This window comes from Platalea leucorodia (assembly GCF_965183815.1).
Source record: "Platalea leucorodia genome assembly, chromosome: 2".
In the NCBI taxonomy this organism is placed as follows: domain Eukaryota; kingdom Metazoa; phylum Chordata; class Aves; order Pelecaniformes; family Threskiornithidae; genus Platalea; species Platalea leucorodia.
This window is the reverse complement of record NC_138824.1, coordinates 2,412,323-2,438,675: the sequence shown is the minus strand read 5'-3', so window position 1 is coordinate 2,438,675 and position 26,353 is coordinate 2,412,323. Positions and strand designations below refer to the sequence as shown.

Below are 26,353 nucleotides of genomic sequence, written 5' to 3'. Positions count from 1 at the left end.
ACTCATGAAGTAAATATAAATCTACAACATGGAAAAGCTGAATCAGTGTCTTTTGACAAGGGAATAAGATAGCGTGAAACTTCTCTGTTCAATACTTAAAAACTTAACGATGCAGTCCTGTCTCTGCCTTGTGCTTGTCAATGAATAAGGCTAACTCACTGACTACTCGAATATTCAGAATATAATTTTTGAATATCCAGAAATGCTCTTTTTCTGCAACCTCATTCATTGAGAATGCCAGGAAAACACAAATGTTACATCTTAATATGATTTGGGTTAGGACTTTGAAACCCCCAAGACTTCATTTCAAAGTTAATCCTAGGAGATGGATTTTGCAAGTTCTAAGTGATTAAATTCTTCCTTTCCCTTTCTGGCAAAATCTCTCTTTCTAGGCAGCAAAGACATCACAAAATACATAGACCTTATCATTAAGAATTTTTAATCCAAACCCCTCAAATCAAGGGGTTCGGAAGTCAGTTTAACCCGAAATGCAATGGAGTCCCAAGGACCGCATACTGCATCAAACTGCTGGCAAGCAGATTTGTCTGCTGGCACACAGCGTGGCTGGCAACACAACCTCTGAGAAGGAGCAACTGTACAAATCACACGATTAAACTGTTCTGGCATTTATTCGCCACCTCTTTTTGAGTCCTCTTTAGGGGTTATTACATCTGGCAAGAACAGAAATAACCTCCCAACGCCTGAAAAGGCAGTACAAGTTTATCGACTAACATCTATTTTACTACCATTATAGATGTAATTTCCTCCCAGGTTAGATTTCGTGATTCATATGCCTCGCACAGAGACGTGCAGGTATTACATCTACGAAGGCAGATACAGAAGGGCAGGTTAGATGAAGGATAGGGGAGGGATAAGATTCAAGGTCATCTTTAAACGCAGTGACCTGCTGTTCAAACAAGCGCAGCTTTGTTTTCTTCTAGTGTTGGCTTAATCTCAAATAGCTCTCATGTTCTGTAGCTTTTTGACACATCTATGGTGTTATCAAAGGGGAGCGAACAGACCTTTCCTCGCAGTATTCAGCTGAGAAACCGCGTTTTTATACATAGTAATTGGCTTTGCAGAACACAGAGAGCCAAATCATCAGGTGCTGTATCACCACCCTGCTTTGAACATACCTATCCCCATTTACCTAGACTTGGCCTTACAAACTTTGTAGCATCAATAAAAACAACGGTATTTGGTTTTGACTTACAGGTCGCAGTTTGCCATATGAATTTTCAGGAGGAATTCGCGGAGGCTGTGAGAATCCAGGGGACTCTGAACTGAAGCTGTTTTCTGAAAGAGTAAGCAACAACCCATCACAAACAAGCCGCTCAGTATTGCTGAATTAACTTAATGTTGCAAAAAAAGCTTTATTTTCTCCCCCTCCCGAAATGTGACCAAGCGAAATTAAGCATTTAGCTGAAATGTTTCTTTCCCTATCACAAAATTTCTTACCGTTAGTTGACGGTGATCTGGGGAAGTACTGAGAACCTCTTTTATCCGGACTGTGGTAGGGACTAGTGGGAGGCTGGTCATACAGCGGCAGCGGTGGAAGGGCGTTATTAGGCTTCGGAGTCGGGGATACCTGTGTTAAAAAGAGCGAAAGCCTTACTCCTCGATGGTTTTTATGTGCACACCGAGGTACAGTGAAGTTCCCTGACGCATCAGTACGCTAGGAACTTTCATCTGGAGAAAAACTATCTGTCAAAAGTGCTGTCAGGTACGTTTGGGAAGGAAAGCCAAGATATCAAACAGTGATTATATATTTTTTTTTAAATCACAGGTTGCCACTGAGCAGAAATTTTCATCCTCTCCCAGATAATTTAGACAGACTTTTTGAAGGTTATTTCAAAAGCCATTTGGCCAAGTGTGCCTCTCCACATATATTCACACAAAAGCGTTAAGATCATGAGTGTTATCCCAACTCGATTGCATATATATCATTTAAACGCTAAGTTTTCACGGTCTTCTCAAATCAACGAATAAAAATAATGGAGAAATTACTTTGTAGGGAACATGGAAGTCCAGTTTCTAGCACCACAATTACACATGAGAACGTGTCTGATTCTCTAGTATGATATAAGGATTACAGAACTATACCGAAATGAGGACATTTTTGCAAAAATTACTGTAATACAATATTCAGCAGTATTCTGCCCTTCAAACACTGAGAGGATACAGAACAGATTTAAGTATGAAAACATTAAATTAGGGCTGAGAGAGCCTGTAATTCTCCTTTTGCCAGGTTCTGTTTGATGTCTCAGTCTATGCCATAAATTAATTACAGGAAGTAGGCTGTGAATTTTCTCCTTTGGTTCATTTCCTTTCTACCCGAGTACTTTCCTTTATGCACAAATCTGTTACATTTGCCAAAATATATCAGTTGATAATTATTAGGCTGGGTAAGAAACTAAAAGGGTTTTTTTTCTTCTTAAATTGGTTCTTTTTTTTTTTTTCCCCTAAAGAAGCAGCAGATCTTTGCAGCCTTGCAAAATCACAAACTAATATCGTACGTGCAAGGTAGCACCGCAACTCTTTACCTTTTTACGTACCTGAATATCTCCAATCCACTGAGTCTCTCCATTTTCTGAGGCCGTAAGCTCTTCAACTAACACTGATGGGAACACCCCGACGCGTCCATTGAATTCTCCTTCCCAAAAGCCATCGTCATCTTGATTTTCCTTGTTCAAGATGCGGATGATCGCTCCTTCCGGGAAGGACAGCTCATCATCTGTCTGGCCCTCGTAATCATAAAGTGCTTTTACAAAACAGACTGAAGAACGGAAGAGGAAAAAAAAAAAGTGTAATTGGCATGAGCTTAAAAAACATAATAAGTACTATACATACTTTTATGGTTGGATTTGGTGATATTAAAGGTCCTTTCCAACCTAAATGATTCTGTGATTCTAAAATTGCCGAGTCAAATTATTTTAGTTTTCCTTAATTTTAGTTAACCTCAACTCTATGAGATAGCCAGGTAAATTATGCAGATGTGATATGAGAGAATTACTGAGAACGGTTGTACTCAGATACAGGTCAAATACGAGAAATTCTCACGTGCAACATCCAAACTCGACAGGCGGAATGCTTTCGAGAACAAGCTTAATATACTCTTTATTTATTTATTGGTATTTACCACTGGAGTCTCCATTCAGGGTGCCTGAGACTAAGTCGGCCTCAGTGGAGTTATTTGAGGTGTGTGATCGACTATCCAGTGCCGCGAGGGACTGCAGCATGCTCAGCAGGCTGCTGGAGGTGGGGAACTGCAGGTACTTCTCTGGCACGTAACCCACTTGACCCGCTTTATTCCGTGCCTGTAAGTAAACGACAGAAAAGATGCTCTGCTTTTGCATATCACTCTGAAAAGAATTCAAATACTTTCTCCCGTCCCAAGTTCTATTTCTAAAAGTAATAGTGAAAAGAAAACAATTGCGGAAACATGGTACCTTTACCCAGTCTTCCATATCTCCGTCTTCAATAACCTCCAGTACCTCATGTTCCTCTATGGTCAGTTCATCTGGCTGAGAAGCCTGAAGTATATAACAGGAAGATTAGAAAATAAAAGTGTTTTCGGGTGCATAGGACAGGCTGTGGAAAGAACATTCTCATCCAGACTTTTATTAAAACTTACTGTTTTTTAAAAAACTGAAAATTTTATGATGTAGCACACTTTAAAACATATTAATAAGGGTACTTCTGTACACCTACGGACCTTCACAAGACCCTTTTTCACTCAAGAGGATAGACGGAAGCACCCTGAATACCACCCAGTGCGTCGAACCCTATCTACTTTTGAGACCCTAATTACTCCGCACCCTAAGACTAAGCCTGCCACTGGCTCCGGCTACCGCAGCGGTGTGATTTACAACTGACCTAGCAGTGCTAGCAGAAGTAAAGAGCGTGAATGCAGTTTGTCAGCACAGCTTTAACTCATGAATGGTGGTTTCACGATCCTAGTACAAAGAAGAGCTTTGTTGCACAGCATACGAGCGTGCCTAATGCGGAGAAGGCACTTCTAATACAGCCACAGCAGCTCAGCAACAGAAATTACAACAGCCTCTAATGGCAACTCGTCTCCTTGAAGCCAAGCAGGGACATCTCCACATAGAATCATAGAATCACAGAATCGTTAAGGTTGGAAAAGACCCTTAAGATCATCGAGTCCAACCGTTAACCCAGCACTGCCAAGGCCACCACTAAACCATGGCCCCAAGCCCCACATCTCCCCGGCTTTTAAATCCCCCCAGGGATGGGGACTCAGCCCCTGCCCTGGGCAGCCTGGGCCAGGCCCTGACAGCCCTTTGGGGGAAGAAGTTTTTCCCCATACCCAACCCAACCCTGCCCTGGCGCAGCTTGAGGCCGTTCCCTCTCGTCCCAGCGCTTGTTCCTGGGGAGCAGAGACCGACCCCCCCGGCTCCAGCCTCCTTTCAGGCCCTTGCAGAGAGCGATGAGGGCTCCCCTCAGCCTCCTCTTCTCCAGGCTGAGCCCCCCCAGCTCCCCCAGCCGCTCCTCCCCAGCCTTGGGCTCCAGCCCCTGCCCCAGCCTCGCTGCCCTGCTCTGGCCACGCTCCAGCCCCTCCATGGCCGCCTTGGGGTGCGGGGCCCAGCGCTGAGCACAGCATTCGAGGGGCGGCCTCACCAGTGCCCAGCGCAGGGGGACCATCCCTGCCCTGCTCCTGCTGGCCACACCGGTCCTGACACAAGCCAGGGTGCCACTGGCCCTCTTGGCCACCTGGGCACCCTGCTGGCTCATGTCCAGCGGCTGTCGACCAGCACCCCCAGGCCCTTTCCCGCCGGGCAGCTCCCAGCCGCTCCTCCCCACGCCTGCAGCGGTGCCTGGGGTTGGTGTGACATACTTCAGTTCATGCACGGACTTCAGTACTCTGCTGAACTGCAGCATAAATCTGTTTCGCAACATCATGAATTTTGCACTGCTGCAGTTTGTTACCGCTAGACGTTGGAGATATTTAATGTGCACCATTACAGAGCCAAATGCTGACATTCTACCTCAGACTCCCACAGAACAGTGACATCTATTATTTGTTTGTTGCACTATTCATTTTTCTAATCAAATTTAAAAAAAAATCATCACAAACCTTATAAGAATAAACAACTTTGCAGGTGAGAGGATAATTTCTTAGAGTACCAGAAGGACTAGAACTACTGTCATCAAAAACATCCATGCTGTCTTCAAACTCTTCACCTTCTTCCTTTTCCGCATCAGCATTAATCTGTTAAAACAAATTAAATTTGGCGTTATACCATCAACTAGAAGTAAGTGAAGAAATAACAATAAAAATGAATTGATCAATATTCTTCAGTCTGGTTTTTTTTGCTCCTTATGATTCTTGAAACTGGACAAAAAAACCACTGACTACATAATAGGCAACAGGATTCCCAAATAACATCAGGAAAGCAGTCGTCAAACAAAAGAAATACAGGGAAGCAGAAGAGTAAGAGCTGTCACCAAATTACATCTTTGCTTCACTCAGCTGTATTTCTTCATGCAAGCACAGGCCCCTGGACTTTAAAAAGAACCGTAGAAGATTTTGGGAGCTCCAGCTCAACGGTGGACAGCTATCTATTTTATACACGCTGTGAAACAGTGACTGATCTACTTTGGAGATGCCGTTTCAGAGGCATAGCAAACAGTTTAATGGAAAAAAGAGTCACTCACTGAGAATTTATGCTATTAAAAGATTAATGTAACTGCGACCACGAGTTATAAAATGAAACTGCAGTGGAAATACATATCCTTGAAAAAAATCTTTAAAAAATCATCCTCCCAGCTGGTGTATTCTGCACAATAGATTTGTTGCAGTTTATGGGGAAAAAAAAAAATCCTTAGAGAAAGGATGATGATTAAAAACTAGCTATAGAAGTTTAAATAAAAACTGAAGTCAATACACTGGAAAAATGCAAGTTTCTATAAATGTAGTTTGGGCAACGCTGACATGAGCTGTGCTTTGGCCTTCTGCCTGGCTTAAATTTTGAATAAACACTTTATCTCATGTGAAAACAGGCAAGTCCTTTGAATCAAAGGCAACACTGTTATGTATTTGCCATCTTCCCTTTATTTATTCCTTTTAATTTGGGAGTGAATTTGGTATTCCTCATGAAAACTAAAAGGCTGACAGATCAACAGAGAGTTAGGCTGAGACCAAAAAGCGAAGGGAGCTGTGCGGGCTCCCTACACCAGCCGCCTCCGTACCTCTGCTCCGTAACATCTTTGCTCTTCCAGACCTGGAGCAGAAGAGCACAAAGCTTTGTGATTTTCTGCCTTAGATTAATTTTTACGTTATGATTTCTAGACTACGTCCTTGTAATTCATATTATTTTTTCGCACTCGTTTTCATTCAAGTGCAGTTTGCATCCATTGCTACTTAAACGCGTTCACGGATGTTGCGGTAACAAAAAAATCGCTGTCCTACCTATCTAACGCTTCGGTGTATTAACAGCCAGCTACAAAGTACGGCACATTTAAGGTTTCCCCCTCTAGTTTTTAACTGCCTTTTGCTGTGCATGGTCTATGTCCCAGCAGCCACAGCTGACATTCAGCTGACAGCCGTATGTCATGGAAATTAGTGTATCATGTCTAGAAAGACTTGTTAGTAAAACATCTGGTCCTGGTTTTCTAACACGAGGGGGAAAAATACATTTTAATTTTCAGTGTGTGGGCTGCTCAAGCTCCTTGAATGGAATCATTTGCAATGTAGGCACACAGAGGGAAAACAGCATTAATGATACAGAAAACTTGGCGGTTTGTTTCATAAAGCTCGTCTTTCTGCGGACTCCGGTAATGAAAGACAGCAGAAGCAAAGGATAAATACATCAGCCACCATTACACCGAGAGCAAACATAAGAATAAATGCAGGTAAGAAGGTGACAAGATAGCTTGGTTATACATATGAAAAATGGTATGCAAATATATATCTTGTTTTATTGCATGTCCTACACAAAAAGAGATTCGATACCAAAAAAATATACCAAAAGCCCTTTTTTTACGTATCCTCGGAAAGGCAGAGACCCTGGCAAGGACAGAGAACCCATTTATACCAAACCACCTCCAGTCCGATCTGGATGTGTGACCCGTAGGAGCTAAACCAGGCTGAAATCTCGTGCCCGTTCCCTAACAGAGCGGTCTGCCGGAGCACCCGAAGGCTTCGCTCAGGCAGAGGCAGTTTGCAATACACGCATTTAGGGACTGCAGCCACAATTTGTTTCGCACAGGTTGCCGGTATCAGATGGCAATCAGGCTTGAATACAAACCCGTAACCTAAGAGTTGAAAGACGCTATAAGCTTTTACAGTTATAAGATGCTACATCCCTTTACAGTTAAAAGCACCTATTTTCACGTTCACCGTAAATGTATCAAATGCAAACTTTATTTCTAACTGCAATACCGTACTTCTACTGTACTCATGTTTCTTGTGACTGTACAGCTTCAAGTCCCAGCGAACAGAAAACAAAACACAAACCCCATGAAGACGTTAGTCTCTCGTCCTTTTCTGAATAAATCACATTTGTGGTAGGCAGCAGAAAGGTTTCCCAACAACGTTAATATGTAAGAGTAGCATTGCCTACGTTTTCCAGATGACAATTAAAATTCAAAATGATGATTAACTTTTTTGGGCATGTACACTGGGGGAAAAAGGTATTCCCTCCCAGGATTATGCATTTCATCATTATATCAGAAAGTCAGCCAACTGGATAAGTGATGGGATATTAACTCCTTCAGCTCATTATATTATTGGTTAAATACGTACAGTGATATCAAGCCATCGATGCTGCTTTCTTCTTTTTAGCTTTTTAAAAGAAAATATATCGGGAGTGTTGTTGAACAAATTATGTCATGACCAATACCAACACAAAGAGCAAAGGTGTGCAGGCCATAAGGACGGCAGATAGCTGGCTTCTGAACATTAAACGCTGCCCGCTCATCAAGGACGCAGTGACGGTGCTGCCTGTTACACGCCGCCGTAATTCTTCTGTGAATTGCAAGCAACGTAATTTCGGTAACAGTTCTAAGAATTCCATCTATGGGCTGTCCTCATCTGGCCTGCCAAGGTCAACAGCATCGTTTTTTATACGGGACCGTATGTAAGCGTAAAAGGGGAAAATAAGAATCAGAGTTTAACCTCCCACGCTGTGGCATCTGCTGGCTCGCCAGGGACTAGCACGGGGTTTGGCTCCAGGGCCAACCGTTGGCATGGCTGATGAGGCAGAGAACAAGGCCTTGGGCGGAATCCAGCATGCACAATGGGAGGTTAAGGAGGTGGAGTACAAGAAGAAAGGGAAAAAACACTGTTAAACACAGCTATGTAACGTATCCTCATCCATCCTGGCTAGAAAGGATCTGAAGTGAAGCTCAGCACAAGAACTCCTTTGGGGTTTGGGAAGGCTGAAGCTTGGATCTGCATACTCCAACTTTAATCTCGCATTATACTACTAACCACGGGAATAAAGCACTACAGAGCACTGTCACTGTGTCTGAGCTCCGTGTTTAACATCCTACAAGAAACATCCTAACACCCTGAAGAAAGCAAAGAGTGGATTCAGGAGTCTCCGGGTTTGCTGAGACTCCATTCCGCGCTCGCTCACTTTCTTGAACTAAAGTTGACATAGATGAAAATAGCTGCACATCCAAAACCCCCTTTCTCTCAGAGGGTTTGCCACCATTACCAAGAAAACAACAAAGCAGCAGCAAAGCATGAAGAAACATGGGAACGAACAGGATTTTTTGTGCGTAGATACCATAAACTTGCTGAAATGGAGATTTCGTTTCCCTTAGGTGGTCAGCGAAAGCAAGCCACGCTCCAAATCATTTGCAATGCAACGAAAAACCACATTCCCATTCCCCCTCAAAGTTTTGTTATACGGAAGATATATTCTGGCTGTCCAAAGCATTTAAGATTAAAAAGAAAGTGTGAACTAAGTAATTTTAATTGCAATTGTAATTTCAATAGTGTATGAAGACTATAGCTAGGGAAGTATCCACATGCAAACCAAGACTTCAGAAAAGCCTCTGAATTTTGTTAAATATTAAATACATAAACACGCACAGAAAATGTAAAATTTGTTTCAGGCGAACTGACTAAACCTTCAGGAATTTTATTTTAGCTGGTTCCTGGTGAAGAGCAACAGATTGCTTAGTTTTGCTGCCAAAGGTGACAGCTCAGCATCGCAGGCCATGTAGGGGAATTAAAAAAAAAGATAATATGAGCTCTGTTAGCAGTCCCTGTTTGCTGAACAGGGTTTCTGGGTTCAGGCAGCTGTTTGATTCAGCTACCGCTCTTTTTTTCGAAACATATCGTTCTTCAGGGGGGAGAGAAATGAGAGTTTGCTTTTTTTTCTTTCTTGAATTACATAAAAATGTGCTTTCTTCCAAGCTAAACAGATGGGAGATGTCTCTGGCCTATTTTGCAAACCAGCTATAGAATTACGAACACAATCAGTCTTACGTACTACTGAGGAAAAAAATCATTACCAGTCTTCCATTCACCCAAGTTGCTTTTTAGGTCAATTTGGGGTATATTGGATGAAATTTTTAAAAGATTAAGCGTGACTTCGGACACAGCAAGACATATTCAGGCAATTGAAAAAGTTACCAGCTCTCTGGATGAAATGCAGTAGTGACCAGGTTTGTGGTCTGTTCCAAATTAACTTTAATGAAACTAGTTATTCATAAAGAATAAGTCAAATATTTAACGTATCTCAAGTAACAGGGCAGTAACTTGCAGGTGAATAGCGGTAACATCTAAATCGATGACAAATCTTTGAGGGAAGCATCTAACCCTGCTCACAGAACAGACAGCCTCTTTTCCAAAGCCTTCCACTGCTTTTTCACTAATCAAATTTTCATCTCAAATACCCAAATCAATTAGGAAAACGGGCTTTCCTTTCTTGATGACTTTCACTGCGATCTGCACGTAAACAACTCCTGAAGAGACGATGTAGAGTCTACATTTTTTTGAAACGTTTGGAAAAATATAGCCTTGCATCCAAGCATCTCAGATAACATCGTAAACTGTTAAGGAAACTTCAAAGAAACACGCAGACATTTTTCTTTTCAGGAGATGGCAAATAAATGTTATGGCACTTATCCAAGGTCAGAAAAATCAATCTAAAGTAAACTCAGCAACCGAACCCAGAAATCCTTTTTTTTTTTGGTTTGGTTTGGGTTTTTTTTTTGCCTGAAATTGAGACACGTGCTTCAGCCATGTAAAGATATGAGATTTTTCCAGTTAGCTACCAACCAAATATTATCAATTCTGGTTTATATTCAATATTACGTTAGGAGTCGCTACAGGAAAGAGCGACGTGGAGATGAAGTGAGTTTTAGAGGTTGGAAGCCGTACCAGGTGTGAAGAGCCGTTGTTGGTCACCGAAGGCAGGCTGGCCCAGCGTTCGTTTTCCAGTTCCTCCATCACTTGGTTCATCGCGCTTTTTAGCCACGTATCCACGGACACACCGATCTGCTTCAACAGATCGAGACGGGCTTCTGCTTTCAGCTTAATTATCTGAGGAAATAAACACGCACAAGTCAGAGTTCTTTCAAGATCGCATTGCACTCCTTGCCACGATTCAAACGTGTTATTTCCTGATCTGCAAACTACTCAGGCGGCTCCGAAAGCCGCTCCACGCGGAAACGAGTCCAGTTCTTCATTTCCTTGCCTGCAGGAATGCGGTGTGAGCCAAGAGACGGGGAATGGTTTTCTAGAGATGTAAAACTACAGGCACAGCCAATTTCACAAGTTGGGGTTTTTAAAATAACATCTATTAGTTTACGCTAACTTTCTATTAATATATTCTAGTGGTCAGTTAGTTTAGATTATTTTCAAAGTGCAAAAACCCAGACAAAACCCAGCGCCTCACAGTATTTTTAAAATCAGAGATACTCCTGGCCTGCGGAGCCTGGATACCCTCGGGCTGGTGACTAAACTGAATGCGATACAGAAATAAATCCGATGCGATACGCACACACAAACCCCCCAACCCCCTAAAAATGAGGTTATTTTCCATCAGCACTTGCCAGAGATCACAGGAAGCTTATTTGTTATGGAGAGAATATCTTAATAATTCCAAAATTAAATACACTTCAACAAACACTTTCGTGATTTTTGTCTTTAGAACAGAATGAAAATTTAGGTTTTCTGACAGCTGGGTTCACTTCAGCATCCTGGCATGCTTTCTGGCCGACGGAGCCAAGGCTTTAACAAATTCATGGCAAACCACCACCCTGATCCAAATTATTTAACAACCTAAACAGAACGAATGGGAAAGAGTAGCATGAAGAAATTCAGAATTTCAAGAAAAGCGGAATTCAGAATTTCAAGAAAAGCGAAGCAGAATTTTAGAGATCGCATCAAGAAGTGGGGGGCAAACCTAGGAAGAAAATCAAGGGTATTTATGTCCAGTCCAGCCCTATCCTCATCATCCCGTTGCTCATCAGAGGAACGAAACCCAAGTGATTTACCAAAGCTCCTTCGCCGAGTCACCGATGGTGGCGGCAGCAGAAACCCACCGAACCGGCCGGGAGGTTTTGCTGCCTTTCCCCTGGCGGCATCGTTCATCCTTAGCAAGTTGTGTGCAAGCAGCAAAGTTTCATCTCCCCTCTCGCCCTGCCAGCCCCTTCCGCAGGGATCACAAGCCCCACACTTCAGCATCACTGCCTGTACCGACAGATCGAGTGACCAGCGGCACCGGGAAACCAAGCAAAAGCAGCAAAAATAGATGGGTCTAAGCAAAAATTAGAGGGATGTTACTTTTTCTGTAGCGGCTGAAGCACAGTAGACTATGTAAGAATATATGTACAGGGAATTAAAATGCCAACTGATGCTACATAGATTTTTCTCTCTCTTACGAATATCCTTACTATATACAAAATTTTGTGTTGAGCCGAAAGGATACTGGTATTTTTCTTCTTTTTGACATGCTGCTGGCACTTTACTATTATCTTTCTATTAAGAAGATAAGTCAGAAAATAAAAGACTATAACTTTAATTCCGCTGAACCCCCAAACAAGGGCCCATTTTCATTTTAAAATAATCGCGAAGGTGACTTTAAATCTCTTTCAAACAATGAAACTCCTTTTGAGAGAGATTATTTTTAATTCCGATTAGAAGAAATGTGATTTTTAAAAAACAGATCAGTTGTTAGAGTAGAATTTATTACGTGAAATGTATCGTCATAGAATCACAGAAGGGTTTGGGTGGGAAGGGACCTTCAAAGCCCACCCAGTCCCACCCCTGCCATGGGCAGGGACATCTTCCACCAGATCAGGGTGCTCACAGCCCCGTCCAGCCTGGCCTTGGATGTTTCCAGGGATGGGGCATCTCCCACCTCTCTGGGCAACCTGGGCCAGTGTCTCACCACCCTCAGCGTGAAACATTTCTTCCTTCTATCCAGTCTGAATCTCCCCTCTTTTAGTTTAAAACCATCCCCCCTTGTCCTGTCGCTACAGGCCCTGCTATAAAGTCTGTCCCCATCTTTCTTATCAGCCCCCTTTAAGCACTGAAAGGCCACTCTGCTGTTGAGGGTGTTGGAGGTGCAATGCAGACTTGTCAGCATCTAGAGTCCTTCATGGGGAGAAATATGATGTTCATCTTGATGCTTTCTTCATCCTCAGTGTAGAATCTACCTGCGTTTTTTTTTTTTTTATATGCTTGCTAACATGTATTTACATATTTGCTCGTTCCTCATGGGTCTGCAGCTTTAAGTGACATACAAATTTACTGCATATGGTGCCCTTTTGGTATGTGAAATACTATGTCTTTATTCACTGTTACACCTAAATCCAGTTTTGTCCAGCCCCGGGTCTGCATTTCTTTAACTGACTGTTGATGAGTTGCTTATAGCTCTCGGTCTTGAATGCCAAGCCTGTGCCACATTTCGTGTCACCCCACGCAGGTATTGCTCTACCCCGCACCCTGTCTCTCCACTTCTCTGCTGCCATACCAGGCCTGTATTTCTCTACACTACATCATTAGGCGTTAAGAGTTGTAAAATCATGGAGGTACCGTACAAAGATAAAAAAAAGTAAAACAAATTAGCCATCGTCATATGGGTCCAGCCGCACGCACGCGCTCTCCCACGTAATTAGGTATGGGGACTGAAGGATCGGACAAGTTTGAGAAGTATTTCCCACGGGAAAAGCCAGAGACGCTTAGCCAAGTGAAGCTTCCACTTCTCTGTGCAAGCGGTCTTCAGGTGAATGATTAACATGTACTGTCAATACTGCTCATATAGCCGAGAAAATGAGGAAAGAAGTAAAATATATTCATATGCATCCCACTACTTCAGCCAAGATTCAGAAAATACCGATTTAAAAAGAATAAAAAGTCCAAAGATCGATCCACGCGGCAGCATCTCCATTTGAAAGGCAGATCCTTTCCATTCAGTTGCGGCATCAAGCATCTTCTGAAAACCTTGTGAGTTTGTACGGCCCAAGCCCCAACCTGAACTTTGTAAATATTTACAAAAGCAGAACCTGTGAGAAGGTCTGAAATCAGAAGTGTTAGACGGTGCGATTTTGAGTGCCGGGGGTGAACGGAGTAGGCATTTTATCCCTTTATTGGTCTTAGAAAGGCAATCTCTCTCACTTAGTTTTTTTTCCTTTTGCCCCTACTTATATTAATTTGGATATTTTAAAGCTGTAAGAACATGGAAACAATAATTTTAATTAATCATTAACCTTTTCTTTGGAAAAATTTGTTTTAGGAGCACTTATCAAATTGAGAAGTGGATTTCTCACTGTATCAAGCTAAACAGAGAACACACTTTCAAACCAAAGATGTTAGCGCAGAAGGGTTACACCAAAAAAGCTAAATCCCGGGATGCCGATTTCTGCACCTCTCCTGTTAATAAGCATTCAAGATTTTGAACAAACCCACTTTCTAACCCCATCTGCTTTGAAAGAAGGGGAGATGAGCGGCTCTACAGCACCCAGTGAAGATGGGCGCCGACCCTGCCTCTTATTTGGATGCTCCCACACCCGCGATCGACCTGCTCGCATGCTGCTGGAGCGTGGTCAGCTCCAGCCTCGGCGGCCGCACATGAGCCCGGCGATCAGACATCCGTGGCGCGAGGACGACCTAGTGAAAGGCAACGGATTCGTACGGGGTTGATTTGTGACTGTGGAAGGGCACGGCTGGCTTAGCGGCTTCGGTGGACACATCCTCCTTTTATTGCTATTTTTGAAAGTGGGATAGATTGACTCAATGCACGTCAGTGCAAGTTATTGGCTTTAGCTTGTTAATGAGAAACTCCCCGTTTTATCACGTTACTGAGCTAAGGTGCCTTCATGTGTATATATATATATACTTGTGGAGTAAAGTAGCTATCCCCCAATTTGTCTTTATATTCTGACATTATATTACGAGGACTTTCCGTATGCCTTCAACAAAAGCCGCCTAGGAAACGATCGGCCTGGTTGTTTTGCTGGCTCACCTCCTGACGCAACTTCCAATTAGCTTGAGTTCTGCAACAGCAACAAACATCAGTCTAGGCATGCTATAAACATTGGTAGTTCCTATTAGTACTCAGTCTGCTGGAAACCATGTTGTTTGTACAAACTCGTTAGCTCAAATAAACAAGCTGCTCCAAGATCCTTGACTGCACTTGCTAAGGGTCAGACAAGAGTTTTTAATTCAAGGTGCCCAGCAAATCCAATCGAGTTACCCCACTCTATTTACACATAGTAGTCTTAATATTCAACAAATGTTTGTTCCAAACCACAAATGTTTTGAGTTTCATTCCACTGCAGACAAGCCATAAAAGTACTTACAGTAATAGGTCAGGCCTGCACTTGAAAGATGTATAACGCTATTTACAAGCATACATATATATTTTTACCTAAATAATTATACTGGTAGACCAGGGTTAACAGCTTCCTACCTATATGAAAAAAAAATAAAATACCAGACAGTAGTATAACTTTATTCTGCTTCTCACACAGGAACAGCTACATATTTAAAAATACAAGCACTTCATTCAAGTATCACTATGTCTAAATTAGCTGGGGTTTGATGCTTTCATTATGCCAGAACAAAATGTTAAGAGGGAAACAAGGGATCAGCCAGAGGAAATACTGGTGTTTTCACCAGCATCAAGTCACGTAACAAGCTTTTCTGTCTGTGTACCCAGGCGCAGGGTAGGCTCTTCCCTTTGGCGGGTGAGGATTCTGCAAGCTGGAGTCCTGACTTCTTCCAGGAGGGACCCACCTTGCACAAAGGCTGCAAGTTCAGCTTGCCCCGTCTTCTCTTTCCGTTTCAGATGTGGGAAGGTAGTCAGAAGGCGATGCATTGAAATAGGAAGAGACGTGGTGTACTTGCTGACAAATCACAGCTTTGCATTACGCTGCGAAACCGCACCAGACTACGATACCCTTAAAAAAAGGCTGCGCTAGCTCTCAAAGCCTTCTTCCCTCAAAAAGATCACCTATTTCAAATGAAAAACCAAACAAGGCTTTAAATTGCCCCTCTCAACAAAACGGACTCCAGCGGACGCACGTGCCGTACTCCCTGACTTGGTGACCTCCGCTGACAGAAGCTCACAGACTTGAAAATCTTTTCAATCAAGTAACCACTTACGTTCCCAGCAACACCGAGTATCGCCAGGAAGGCAGCTGGGTTTCGAAAGCACAGGAATGCTGGAATCCAGCACTCGCTCTGAAATCTGGGTGCTGCCCAAATTTCATTAAGTCTCACTGTAGGACAAATATTTCCCTATTTGATAGTGGAATTGCTATTTACAATTATTACTATTTACCCATTACTATTTAATAGCTAAGGACTGAGATATCTTTACACTGATTTAAAAACCGGCAGCCACCCACAAAGTTGACAAACAGTGTTCTGGGTGGTTCCTGCTTCTCTGAGCTGTTCTTTTGCCTTAGCTGATGGTAGGTTATAAGAAGATGAAAGGAAAAAACCCCAAAGTTTTTTTAAAATATAAATATTGTTATCTATTTCTCACATACCTATCATTGCTCTACATGGAAGAAGGAATGCTTTTGTTTATTTACTGTTCCAGTCTTAATTAAGCGAAGGCTTTAGACCTACAGCTTGCACAAGATGAAGATAAACAACTGCTTTGGAAGTAATGAAAATTAAAACCAGCACGAATACATTACATAGCTGTTCTCTGTTCCCAGAAAGAAAAGGGCCTATAAGAAACCAAGTGTTCATTTACATCCCACAAACACCTTGGTTACAAGGCTTTTAAAGTCATTTATAAAAGTGTTGGGGTAAAAAGCAAACACAGAAATCCAGCAAAGCTGATCTACTGTGGCCCCTTAAATAATTTGGTTAAGCTCAGTTTTGAATGGAGTTTCTAGACAGTAGGGATGCTTTATTTTCCGCGATTTTTCAGGGCGCAGAACAAGACCGCGTCCCCTGCCCACCGGAGAGTGCTGCTCTCCCTGCAGTACATTCCCTGTACCAAAGCCACCTGAACCCCCCCGCAAGCCCTTATTTTTTCTCCTAAAGAATTCAGAATCCTTTATTTTAGACACAGGTTATACTTACGAGCATGTTCAGACATTAAAATCAGATTAAATGAGGATTACAAGTAGACCTAAACCATCTTTTGCGAGAAATATTTTATTCCACTGCCATCTTTTTCTAGTGGCAGGAACAAAATCGTTAGTGAGTCTCATTTGGCAAATTGTTTTAGCTGAGAAGAAAATAACATGGAAAGGTTGAAAAGACATTATTTTTCCCATTTAGAGTAATTTTTGTTTAAATTCTAGGCTTTTTAAATTAAAGAAGTATGAAAATGAAATCATTCTTTTAATGAGAAATACTGTATCGTTTACATTTTGGGCCAGCGGAATTACTTGCACAGTGATAGGTACAAGTAACTGTGAGTACAGTACAAACAAGTACTGGAATGCCACGAATTTCTCAAAACCCAGCGTAAGCCCTCCCCAGCAAATCAGTTTTAAATCGCAGTCCAGGGCTATTAAAGTAGGGATGCGTGAGCGAATAATCTGTGAAGCTCAACTTCCACTGGCCCGTTGATGTCTGGGGTGGATAGTTAGCTACGCCAAAACCACCCCAATCGAAAACCAAATCCTATCCAACATGACTCACCTAACATTTTGATCCCTGAGGCACAAACTTGAGCTCAGCCTTGAAAGGGGAGTCTATCAGTCATTTTAGCTGTACAGCATTTGTCTGCAGGACTGTAAGACCATCTGATGCCAAGGATTTATAAAAAACAGGTCAGAGAGAGATCCTTTCTGCTCTAACCCGGGTTTCCTTTTGTCTTCCCTGCAGCCAAAAAAAATTACTCTTGCTACCTGGCTCCAGGCGAAGCTCAGCCACTGCTTGCGGCAGAGCGACTGCGGCGAGCCCTGGAACCACCAGCCCCTGTGAATTCACCCGGCCGGGACCAAAAACCCCAAACCCAATCCTTGTTCTGCACCAGCTAGGGAACCAGCTAATAAATGACATTTTTCAACGCAACATCGAGTGGGGTTTTTTGAAGTGGGAGGATGGGCAGGAAGTTTCTACAGGTATTACAGCAGAGTTAAGTCAATTTATATGCTAAATATTCGGGATGGAGTTAAATCAAACGAGAGTGTCGGGGTGAAGCAACCGGGAAATGAAACACTGACACAGATAACGTGGCTCAAGCGTGAATGCCAAGGTTAAGAAACCAGAGGCGAAGCTATTCATGGAGAAGAGCCCAGCTGCGTAGCTCCAGCCCGATGTTTTCCAAAGCTCAGGCATATAAAAACATTAGAGATTCCTAAACAGGGAAAGCAGTTGGTGGGGAAGGAGAGGGAGAGCAGATGAGAGCAGTAGCGAAGCATTTTGTAGGGTTTAAGAAGTTGTTCCCAGGGTACTGGTAATGGGACTGAATGGAAGTCACCCACATTCTGTAAGCAGAAAATGAAATGTATATAAAACGTATGTATGCAAACCTTCATTAACACGTTTCTCTGCAGTCCTGGTAGTGAATACTGGTCCTTAATACAGTGAAAGCTGTGGTATACATTTCATAGTCAAAAGATTCAGTAAGATTTAAGCAGCGGCTCGACTAGAGACCCCCGAAGCCCCTAACCTGAACGACTTTATGAAATGACACCGCTTTCAAACGACAGGTTTAAGGAACCAGGCTGGATTTTCAGTGGGATCCACCTTTCAAAAGAACTGACTAAAAAAAAGACAAAAAGAAAATCTACAAAACAAGCAGCATTAATATTCTTGTAGCCCAGACTAATCCCTGATCCCTTTACCAATAAGATCTGAGAGACAGCCTACTGCCTGATGTCGTACAGCAATTATTCTTCAACTCAGCAACATTTAAAGTCATGATGATTATTATTTGTAGGGTATTTTCAAAATGACTTACCCATTTGTTTCCATATATTAGGATATCTAGCCTTTACAGTACACAGGGATCTTTAAGATATACAGAGAGCAAATATGGCTCTTCAGTTGACTATATCCTTCCAGGCATCTTTACAACTGTATTTCATCATTACCTTCAAAACATCATGTTTCTTCCTGCCCCTTCATCCCACAAAATACCTTCCTCTGTTAAATGACCGCTAATGAAAAGAAATCCTTTGTTATTATCGTGAATTCATATACCCCAGTCTTCTAAAGACTTCTTTTCTCATTGCTCACACCAGAACGGGCAAGTTTGTCCAAAACATATACTGTGAAATATTTAAAGCAGGATCTGAGCATACTGCATGCTCTCCAAATTTCTCACTTACAGGAAGTCTCTGAAAAATAATTACCAAAAAGTATTAATTCAAGATAAAAATTCTCAAATACGACAGTATAATTTTTACAACACTGCAGTGAGAATGATTAAATGTTTGGATACAGCCGATAAAGCACTAAGACTTTGTACATCTTCATAATACCATAACACAGCTTCAGGGCTCTGATGATGCTCTGCTCAACGACAACGTTCTCAGCTCTGCAGATGTCCTCACTACACTGCTTCTCACCGAAAAAGTTCAAAATTCCTGGTCTGTGGATGTCGGCGGCATTTTTCCGGGCTAGTCCTCATTCTGCCTAGCCGGAAAGACAGACAGCTCCTACAAACCTCACACCGAGAAGGCAATCTGTTTACTCAGCACAGCTCTCCCGAGCATATGTTTCCTGAGCAAAGCCATAGATGGCAGCAAGTGACATTTTACAAATTCAACTTTTTGGGGGGTTGGTAGCCTTATTCCATTTCTTTTATTTTAGTGAAGCGTATGGAATTAGCTTTTCTCACATTTCTTATGAGCAGAGAATGACACCGCTCTTGCAGTTGAAAGGTTCAACTGCAAGAACACACAAATAACAACAGGCTGAAACGTAGCTACGTCTACTTGAGATGCAGTAGGACCACACGCAGCATACGATTAATAGATTAGATCCTAAGATAGAACAGGAGCCCAGCCAGCAAACGCAAGTGTTAGCACAGCACAGTAATAAATATTCATAGCCAAATATAAGGGGAGGGAGAAAACAGCCCTCCATTTACAATTAAAAATGGACCTAAGCTGCTGAACTAATCAAACGAAGTAAACAGCACCATAATGAGTCTTAATCAAATCTTATCTGGTACAAATACTCTCTTGAGAGTTGTAGATATCCTAATGATGAGCCAAAATGCATCCCCCTATAATTAAGTGGAAATAGGATTAATTGCTGTAGCGGCCCCAAGACCTTCGTTGGGCATAGACCTGAGCCCAAATGGGACATCTCCCATCATCGTTGAGAAAAATTATGTCAGCCCTGGGACCAACTATGCTGCTCGGCGAGACTCACACCAGGCTACCGAAGCATCGGAGTCTTTAGTCTGACAGAGACGAAATAAGATGAGAGGAGGAATTCAAGTAGCCCAGCCTCAGGGTCCAGGATGCAGGCTGAAAGAAGGACTAGAGAAACGAAGAAAATAGCTTCAACGTTTCCCTTATTTCTGCAACACAGATCAGTGGAGACAGCAAATTTTTGTCTCCAATAGTTTAAAGATAAAGAGACACAGGCAGTGAAGAAATGAAAAGCTATTTTAAGGCAAATCAGATGTACCCAAGTGGCTGAACTAACAGCCGTAAGACGCCCAGCAACCTTCCTTGCTGTTGTCACCAAAATGAAAGCTGAAAATACCAAAGTTCTAGTTCAGTCACCTGAGTTGGTTGAGTAAGCGCAAAGGAGCTACAAGGATAATTTATTTTCTCAAATTACTGAATTTCAAAGGTGTTGACCTCCTCTACAGGTGATGCTTGAATTGTGCCACCTTCAATTTAGACAAGCACCCTCTGCTCTCAGTGCTTGCCTTCATCGAAATCCAGCCTTGATGCAGCAGTGCTTAAATGCTGTTTTGACAAGGACGGAGTTCCTCTGCATCTAAACTACGGTGTAGCATTAACCACAGTCCATTTTAGCGCTCTGCCAGTCCCAGAGGTATTATCAGACATATTCTAAAATCTCCTTTAAAAACAGTTGAGCAAAACAAACAAAAAACCTTTAATGAAACAGAAACTTTCCATTTTTAAGAAGAAAATATGGGCTCTGGTTATCAACTACAGTCATTGTATATCATCTGGCATGTATCAATTGTACAGGAGTGCTCTGGTGTGAGCCATATTTTACCCAAACTTTAATCAAGGAGTCTGCTCCCTGAAACATCACAAGGAAAAATACCTTCTGTCTCAGGGAGAAAAAGATCAAAAATAACCCACTGAGCTGTGAATGTGCCAATCGAAGGTTTTATGTTCAGGCACTACATCTTGCAGAAGACAAAAGCATAGATTTCTTCAGTATGTCTTGGTTGTACGTGGACTTTTACTATATTTCTTTGCTGTACCTTCAAATTGTGCCTGCTTCCGCACCCATCGTGCTTGTCAGAAAATACGTATGTTAAATGTACGGTACAGTTCCTCAGTTCCTCTCAGTTGCTGGATTTCAAAGGATTCAGGGTGTCTGAGGAAGAGGGCAATGAGATGGATACGTCTACGCACAATACTCCCTGGAGAAACGACGTTCCCAATATGTATCATCTCTACAAGGTTCTGACTCAGCTCACGTTGCATTAGATGGCACACGGAGACTGGTTTGTCTTCTGATAGTTAAGCAGGCCGGCACTAGAGAGATGTGTCAAGAATGTAAAATTTCCCAGGGAGAAACACGCAAGTGGAAGTGTCTTGCGATGACCAAAATAGCTTTGGCAGAAGAAAAGCAAAATTTAATCCCAACGCGCTTGTGAAGTTACCTTCCCCGTCAGAAATGATGAAGAAAGAGGAGGAAGAGGGTAGATTTGCAAAGGGAAAAGCACCGAAGAGCAGGTCAAGGTCAAAACGAGACAGAACAACAGACACGCTAATCCAGAAAGGAAACAAAAATCGAACGCATTTCAAGAGAGAAACACAAAGAAACAGAAGGAAGAAGGGAAGAACGTCTCTGGAATGAGGAACGAGGGTACACGCTGTCTGACACACCGCAAGAGGAGAGAAAGCGTGTGTACGTACAGACGCAGATGCATGCGAGCTACAAACAACATTCAGCAAAGCGTCCGTGTCTCCAAATTACTCGCCGTACACACGGTCGTTTAGAAACGGTAACTCCTCCGCATGCTGCTCTATAGGTATTGCAGGCTGATGCAACCATTGACTTGAGGAAATTATCTCAAGGTTACGAAATTCATACCCTGCAACCCTCGTCATCTTCTAGATGTACCATCCTCTACCTGCTTTACTCCATTAGAATAAATAGAAGTTTTCCACGTCTGAGACTTGACCATCACGGCAACAAACCAATACTTGTTGCAGTTGCAAGCCAAGTTGCATTGATACCTTCCCAACAAAACTGTTTTTTTTTTTAAGAAAATCAAATCCACGCGTTACCATCAAACACTTTCAGACGTGCCACCAGAACACGTTACTCTTCCAGCTGTAATCACAGCAGTATCCACAAAGTTTTGTGGATGGGCAGATTTAACGTGCCAAGGTGATAACGAACTGACTGGTGTTAAAGGGCAAATCACTTTGGGCTGGTCACACAGGGTGCAGCCCTGTACGGTGTCAGGCAACTGCAAAATACCATGCCTTCAGTAACAGCCGCAAATGTAAATCCAATAAACAGTTCCTTGCGTGTTTTGGGGACCTTTTTTTTTTCTGTTTTACTTTATAAATTACATACATCAAACTGACTTTCACAAAAAAGAAACAAAGCCTGTGAAATCATAGAATCGTCAAGGTTGGAAAAGACCCTTAAGATCATCGAGTCCAACCGTTAACCTGTCACTGCCAAGTCCATCGTTAAACCATGCCCTCGAGCACCACGTCTATCCGTTCTTTAAATACCTCCAGGGATGGAGACTCAACCACTGCCCTGGGCAGCCTGTGCCAATGCTTGACCACCCTTTCGGTGAAGAAGTTTTTCCTAATATCCAACCTAAACCTCCCCTGGCGCAGCTTGAGGCCGTTCCCTCTCGTCCTATCACTCGTTACTGGGGAGAAGAGATCTTTCTTTGTCCACTTTCCAAGTCCTCTTTTTTGGAATAACACGGAAGGCTGAAAACTCTTTCTGCTTCCTAAGCCAGGTCCTTCCGCTGACGATGGCTGGCCCCTGCCAGCCCTCCGGACACCCTTCTCTCCCCACACGCTTCCCTGAGAAGGACCTCCGCGAAGCGCTGAGCTAAACCAGGGGTCTCTCTGCTTTGCTGTACTTACCAGTCGCAGCTCCTTGACCCAAAGGCACTGGGACAGGGACAGGGCAGTTCCACGCTCCCCTACAGCCTCCATACGCGACTGTAACTTTTTGTGCAAACACCATTCCCCTAGCCAACCATCAGCAATTCCAACTTAACTCAGTTGCAGTTAAACATGCAGGAATGCTGCAAACGTTTGGTTTTCACATACTGAAAAGAATTAAAATTTCATTACGAAAGAAAACATTTTTACTCAAAGCTTACGTGGTTTATTCTTCTACGGATCGTATGTGCGCAAAAATCTTATCTAATTAATGGTCCTGAAATTAATTAATAGTGCCACTTAGAGGAGTGGGGACTAATAAGGGTTGAAGCTAAAAGAAAAGGCCATCCCTAAGTAAAAGTAAAACAGCTTACTGAATTCACTTACTAGCTTCTCTTAAAAAAATTCTATACCATAACTGACTTATGTGGCAATATATAAAAGTCACAAACACACCTACCACTCAAAACCTCAACTTCAAATCTTTGAAATGCACAGTAGAAAACTTGCATCAAAAGGAAGAAAATCAGTGAAAATCACCCAGCCACTGAGTCTTCTTAGACACAAGTACTTGGCATTTTCACCGTTTTCTGTTGTAAAACGGAACACGTGTTAAATATTAGAAAGATAAGGGATGGTTTAACTACAACGCACCGGCTAGCACTGGAAAACCATGGAACATTGTTTCTCTATATTAGCTTTCTACCAAGTACTGTAAAACACATCTCTCAGAGAAAATTATTCCTGTTCTCTGCCTCTTTGGAGTGCTGTTTGGTGTTCATAAGGATGCACATATATCACTCTGCATTTGCTCCTCATTACGAGCAATCTGAGAATTGCATGCGATTTTTTCCCCCTTCATTGCTTTAATGAATCACCTTCCTGGCCATGCACTTCTTGCCCAGTACGTTTCCCAATGGAGCTCCATCCATCCCTCTGCTTTTGGAGAAGACCTCTGCCTTCTCCAGCACACTACAAGGTTTATTTCTGATCTTACCGCTCTTTTGTTTCTTTTAATATATAAACCTTCCACTTCTTGGCACTTTCCTTTTATCCTCAGTTATATTCTGTGGCTGTGGCCAAGGAAACTGGCAATTTTGTCCCAAGCTCTTGTAGCTAATTCTCTCAGAAAAGGCAACCTTCTGCTGGGCAAAAGTCCTCCTGTCCTCTTAAATTTCTTCGGTGCTGCATCTGCATAGGCAGTAAGTGGCGTGCTGTCCCTGCCGCTGTGCTCCTGTACCGTTCGTACGGGACCGCGGCCTGATTTCTACTGTGGAGATTCCCCTTAGCCATTACTATGGCAGCACGCACTTTTAAAATTCTAACTTTCCAGAATTTAACAAATCAAAAATACTCCTGTCAGTTGTTCTCTCCGCCGCCTCCCCCAAGGATACATGTTAGCTCTTTGCGCAGTTCCCGCCGATTGATCGGGTTCTGTTAATTATGCATTCTTAACGCTTGCAATCACTTAAATTCCAGACTGATTTCATTTGTACCTTTTATACCATTTTTGGGAGAGAACCTTCTCCTCTGCAACTTCTTACCTTGATTTTTCTTTCTTGCTGCTGCTGCTTTTATCTTTCATTCTCACGCTCTCTGTCCTTTGCATATTTAATCATTAACTATATATACGTTGAAGTACTTGGAGTATAGTCTGTTTGAAATAGTTTACTCAAAATAAAACACTATTGCATTTTAAAATACTTTCTGTTAGAAGAGCATATTCTGGATTTGGTTTAAAGAGAGGCTAACATTTATCACACCAGTAGGAGGAATAATTTTACTCTGTATTTTCTAACCTCTTGAACTGTAAATCACATTCCTAATTACATCAGGTACTCTGAATATCTAGCAGTATGAGAAGCACTTAACTGAAATAATTACGTTTGCTCTACAGTTTTAATTAAGCAACCCACTCAGCCAAAAACTAAAGATTAGTTCCTGTTGCTTGCAATAGGTTTTTTGAATCACTGGCCATGAAAACAGTTAACTTTTACCAACCCATCACTGGCAGTCAAGTATGAAGCTAGTTTAACTTTTCACGAGTCTTTCTTAACCCGGAACAGGTCTCATAAACCTCTGTAACCTTTTCAAAAGCACCTCAGAGTAAAAGTAGAAAGAGATATAAAGATTATTTCAAATGTATTCTCATTGACATTACAAATTAATACGTATCTCAAAACATACCAGAACAGAAGGCACATCAGCGTGTGGCAGTTACTTCTAGAAGCCAAAAAGCATGAAGAGAGAGATATGATTACCATTTTCTGGTATTCATTCCTTCAAACAGAAGGAAACCAGTAAACTTGAGATTGTTTTTTCTCTGTTTCAGACAAAGCCCCTAAACACAGAGATTCTTGACCTTTGCACAATAGCAGAAAACACAGCAAGTTTAATCACTCTTCATCAGGAATTTTTTTTTAATATTATTCTTCTAAACTCAAGTCTTTCATTAAGTTGATTCAGTGATTTGAGAAGTATGAAATCAAGGAAAAAACCGACATCTTAAAATTCCCTGATTTTTGATGCTAAAAGCTTACATGTCCACAAACAAAGTTCAATAGCCGTAACATAAATCCTTCTGTGCTAGGAAGCTGAACATGCCAAAATAACTTCCTTCTTACCTCAGCCTTGCGAATACTCTCTCTTGCTTCATCTATTTTCTGCTCTAGTTCTGCTCGGGTTTGCTCAGACATCACAGGCCCATGGCATTCGAGCTCTTCAAGTGTCTGTCAGAAATAGGAAAGTACACCACAGCTGTAGTAAATGCTAGCAAGCCACTTACAGGATAAATATTTATGACAAGTCAGGGAAATTATTGTTTGATTAGATGCTGGCTTGACCGACAATAGCCAATTCCAGGAAAAAAGACAATGACCAAGGCAAAACACCATTTAAAAGCACAGTATTTCACACGGAAATTCCACTTAGGGGAATGTTTCAACATCGTCATGAAACCATGATATGTGGCATGAATCAACTCATCCATATGTTGATATTTACAAATTTAAAATGGGTAAGTTGCTCCACCTTTACGTCAGGTTGAAAAAGAGCATCTTAAACATGGAGTGAGAAGTTGCGAATGGCAGCCCTGCTGTAGGGGAAGCCAAGACAGTTTCTTAGCTTCACGTACACGTATGTTGACTGTACAGATGCAAATGAAAAATAACTCAAGCATGTGATCGCACAAATTGTCACCAGTTATCTGCAAATCCGTGACCAGTTCAGTGACTGTTCATGCATTTTGTGTTAAACAGCCTTTGGAGAAAGAGCAGAAGGAGCATCGGGTGCTAGGACCAGAATCCAGGATGCTCCCTCCTTCCTCTGAGGAGACTTTTTCCCATCACGTTTTGGTTCCAGACTCTGCTAATACCTTCCGCCTGGTGCTGCACCTTCTGGGTTTTGCTGCAGAGTGACCCAGGTTCAGCAGAAGACAGGTCAGAGGGTAAACACCTACTTTGGTCTTGCTTCTTGCTTCATGCATCCCCCTGGGTAGTTTGAGGAATGGCTCAAACAGACTAAAGTGGAGCGAGAAGCCAGGTCCCCCACTTTCTGGGCTGAAGTTCATCGGATATTATACAATATTACAGATATTGTAGTATATACACATCCTCTTTAACTGAATTTAATGTAGTCTATGCAAGTT

At 42.2% G+C, this 26,353-nt stretch overlaps 1 protein-coding gene across 1 annotated transcript in view; it reads right to left on the bottom strand.

The window, feature by feature from the left end:
• Window positions 1–26,353, bottom strand: part of FCHSD2 (FCH and double SH3 domains 2) — a 168,599-nt gene that overhangs the window by 2,995 nt on the left and 139,251 nt on the right. The window contains exons 12-19 of the mRNA XM_082337653.1: window positions 25,332–25,436; window positions 10,361–10,522; window positions 5,099–5,233; window positions 3,450–3,533; window positions 3,140–3,317; window positions 2,556–2,776; window positions 1,459–1,588; window positions 1,214–1,296 (exon numbers count right to left, since the gene is read on the bottom strand). Coding sequence (XP_082193779.1) covers window positions 1,214–1,296; window positions 1,459–1,588; window positions 2,556–2,776; window positions 3,140–3,317; window positions 3,450–3,533; window positions 5,099–5,233; window positions 10,361–10,522; window positions 25,332–25,436 — 1,098 coding nt within the window. The remainder of the gene's footprint in view (window positions 1–1,213; window positions 1,297–1,458; window positions 1,589–2,555; window positions 2,777–3,139; window positions 3,318–3,449; window positions 3,534–5,098; window positions 5,234–10,360; window positions 10,523–25,331; window positions 25,437–26,353) is intronic.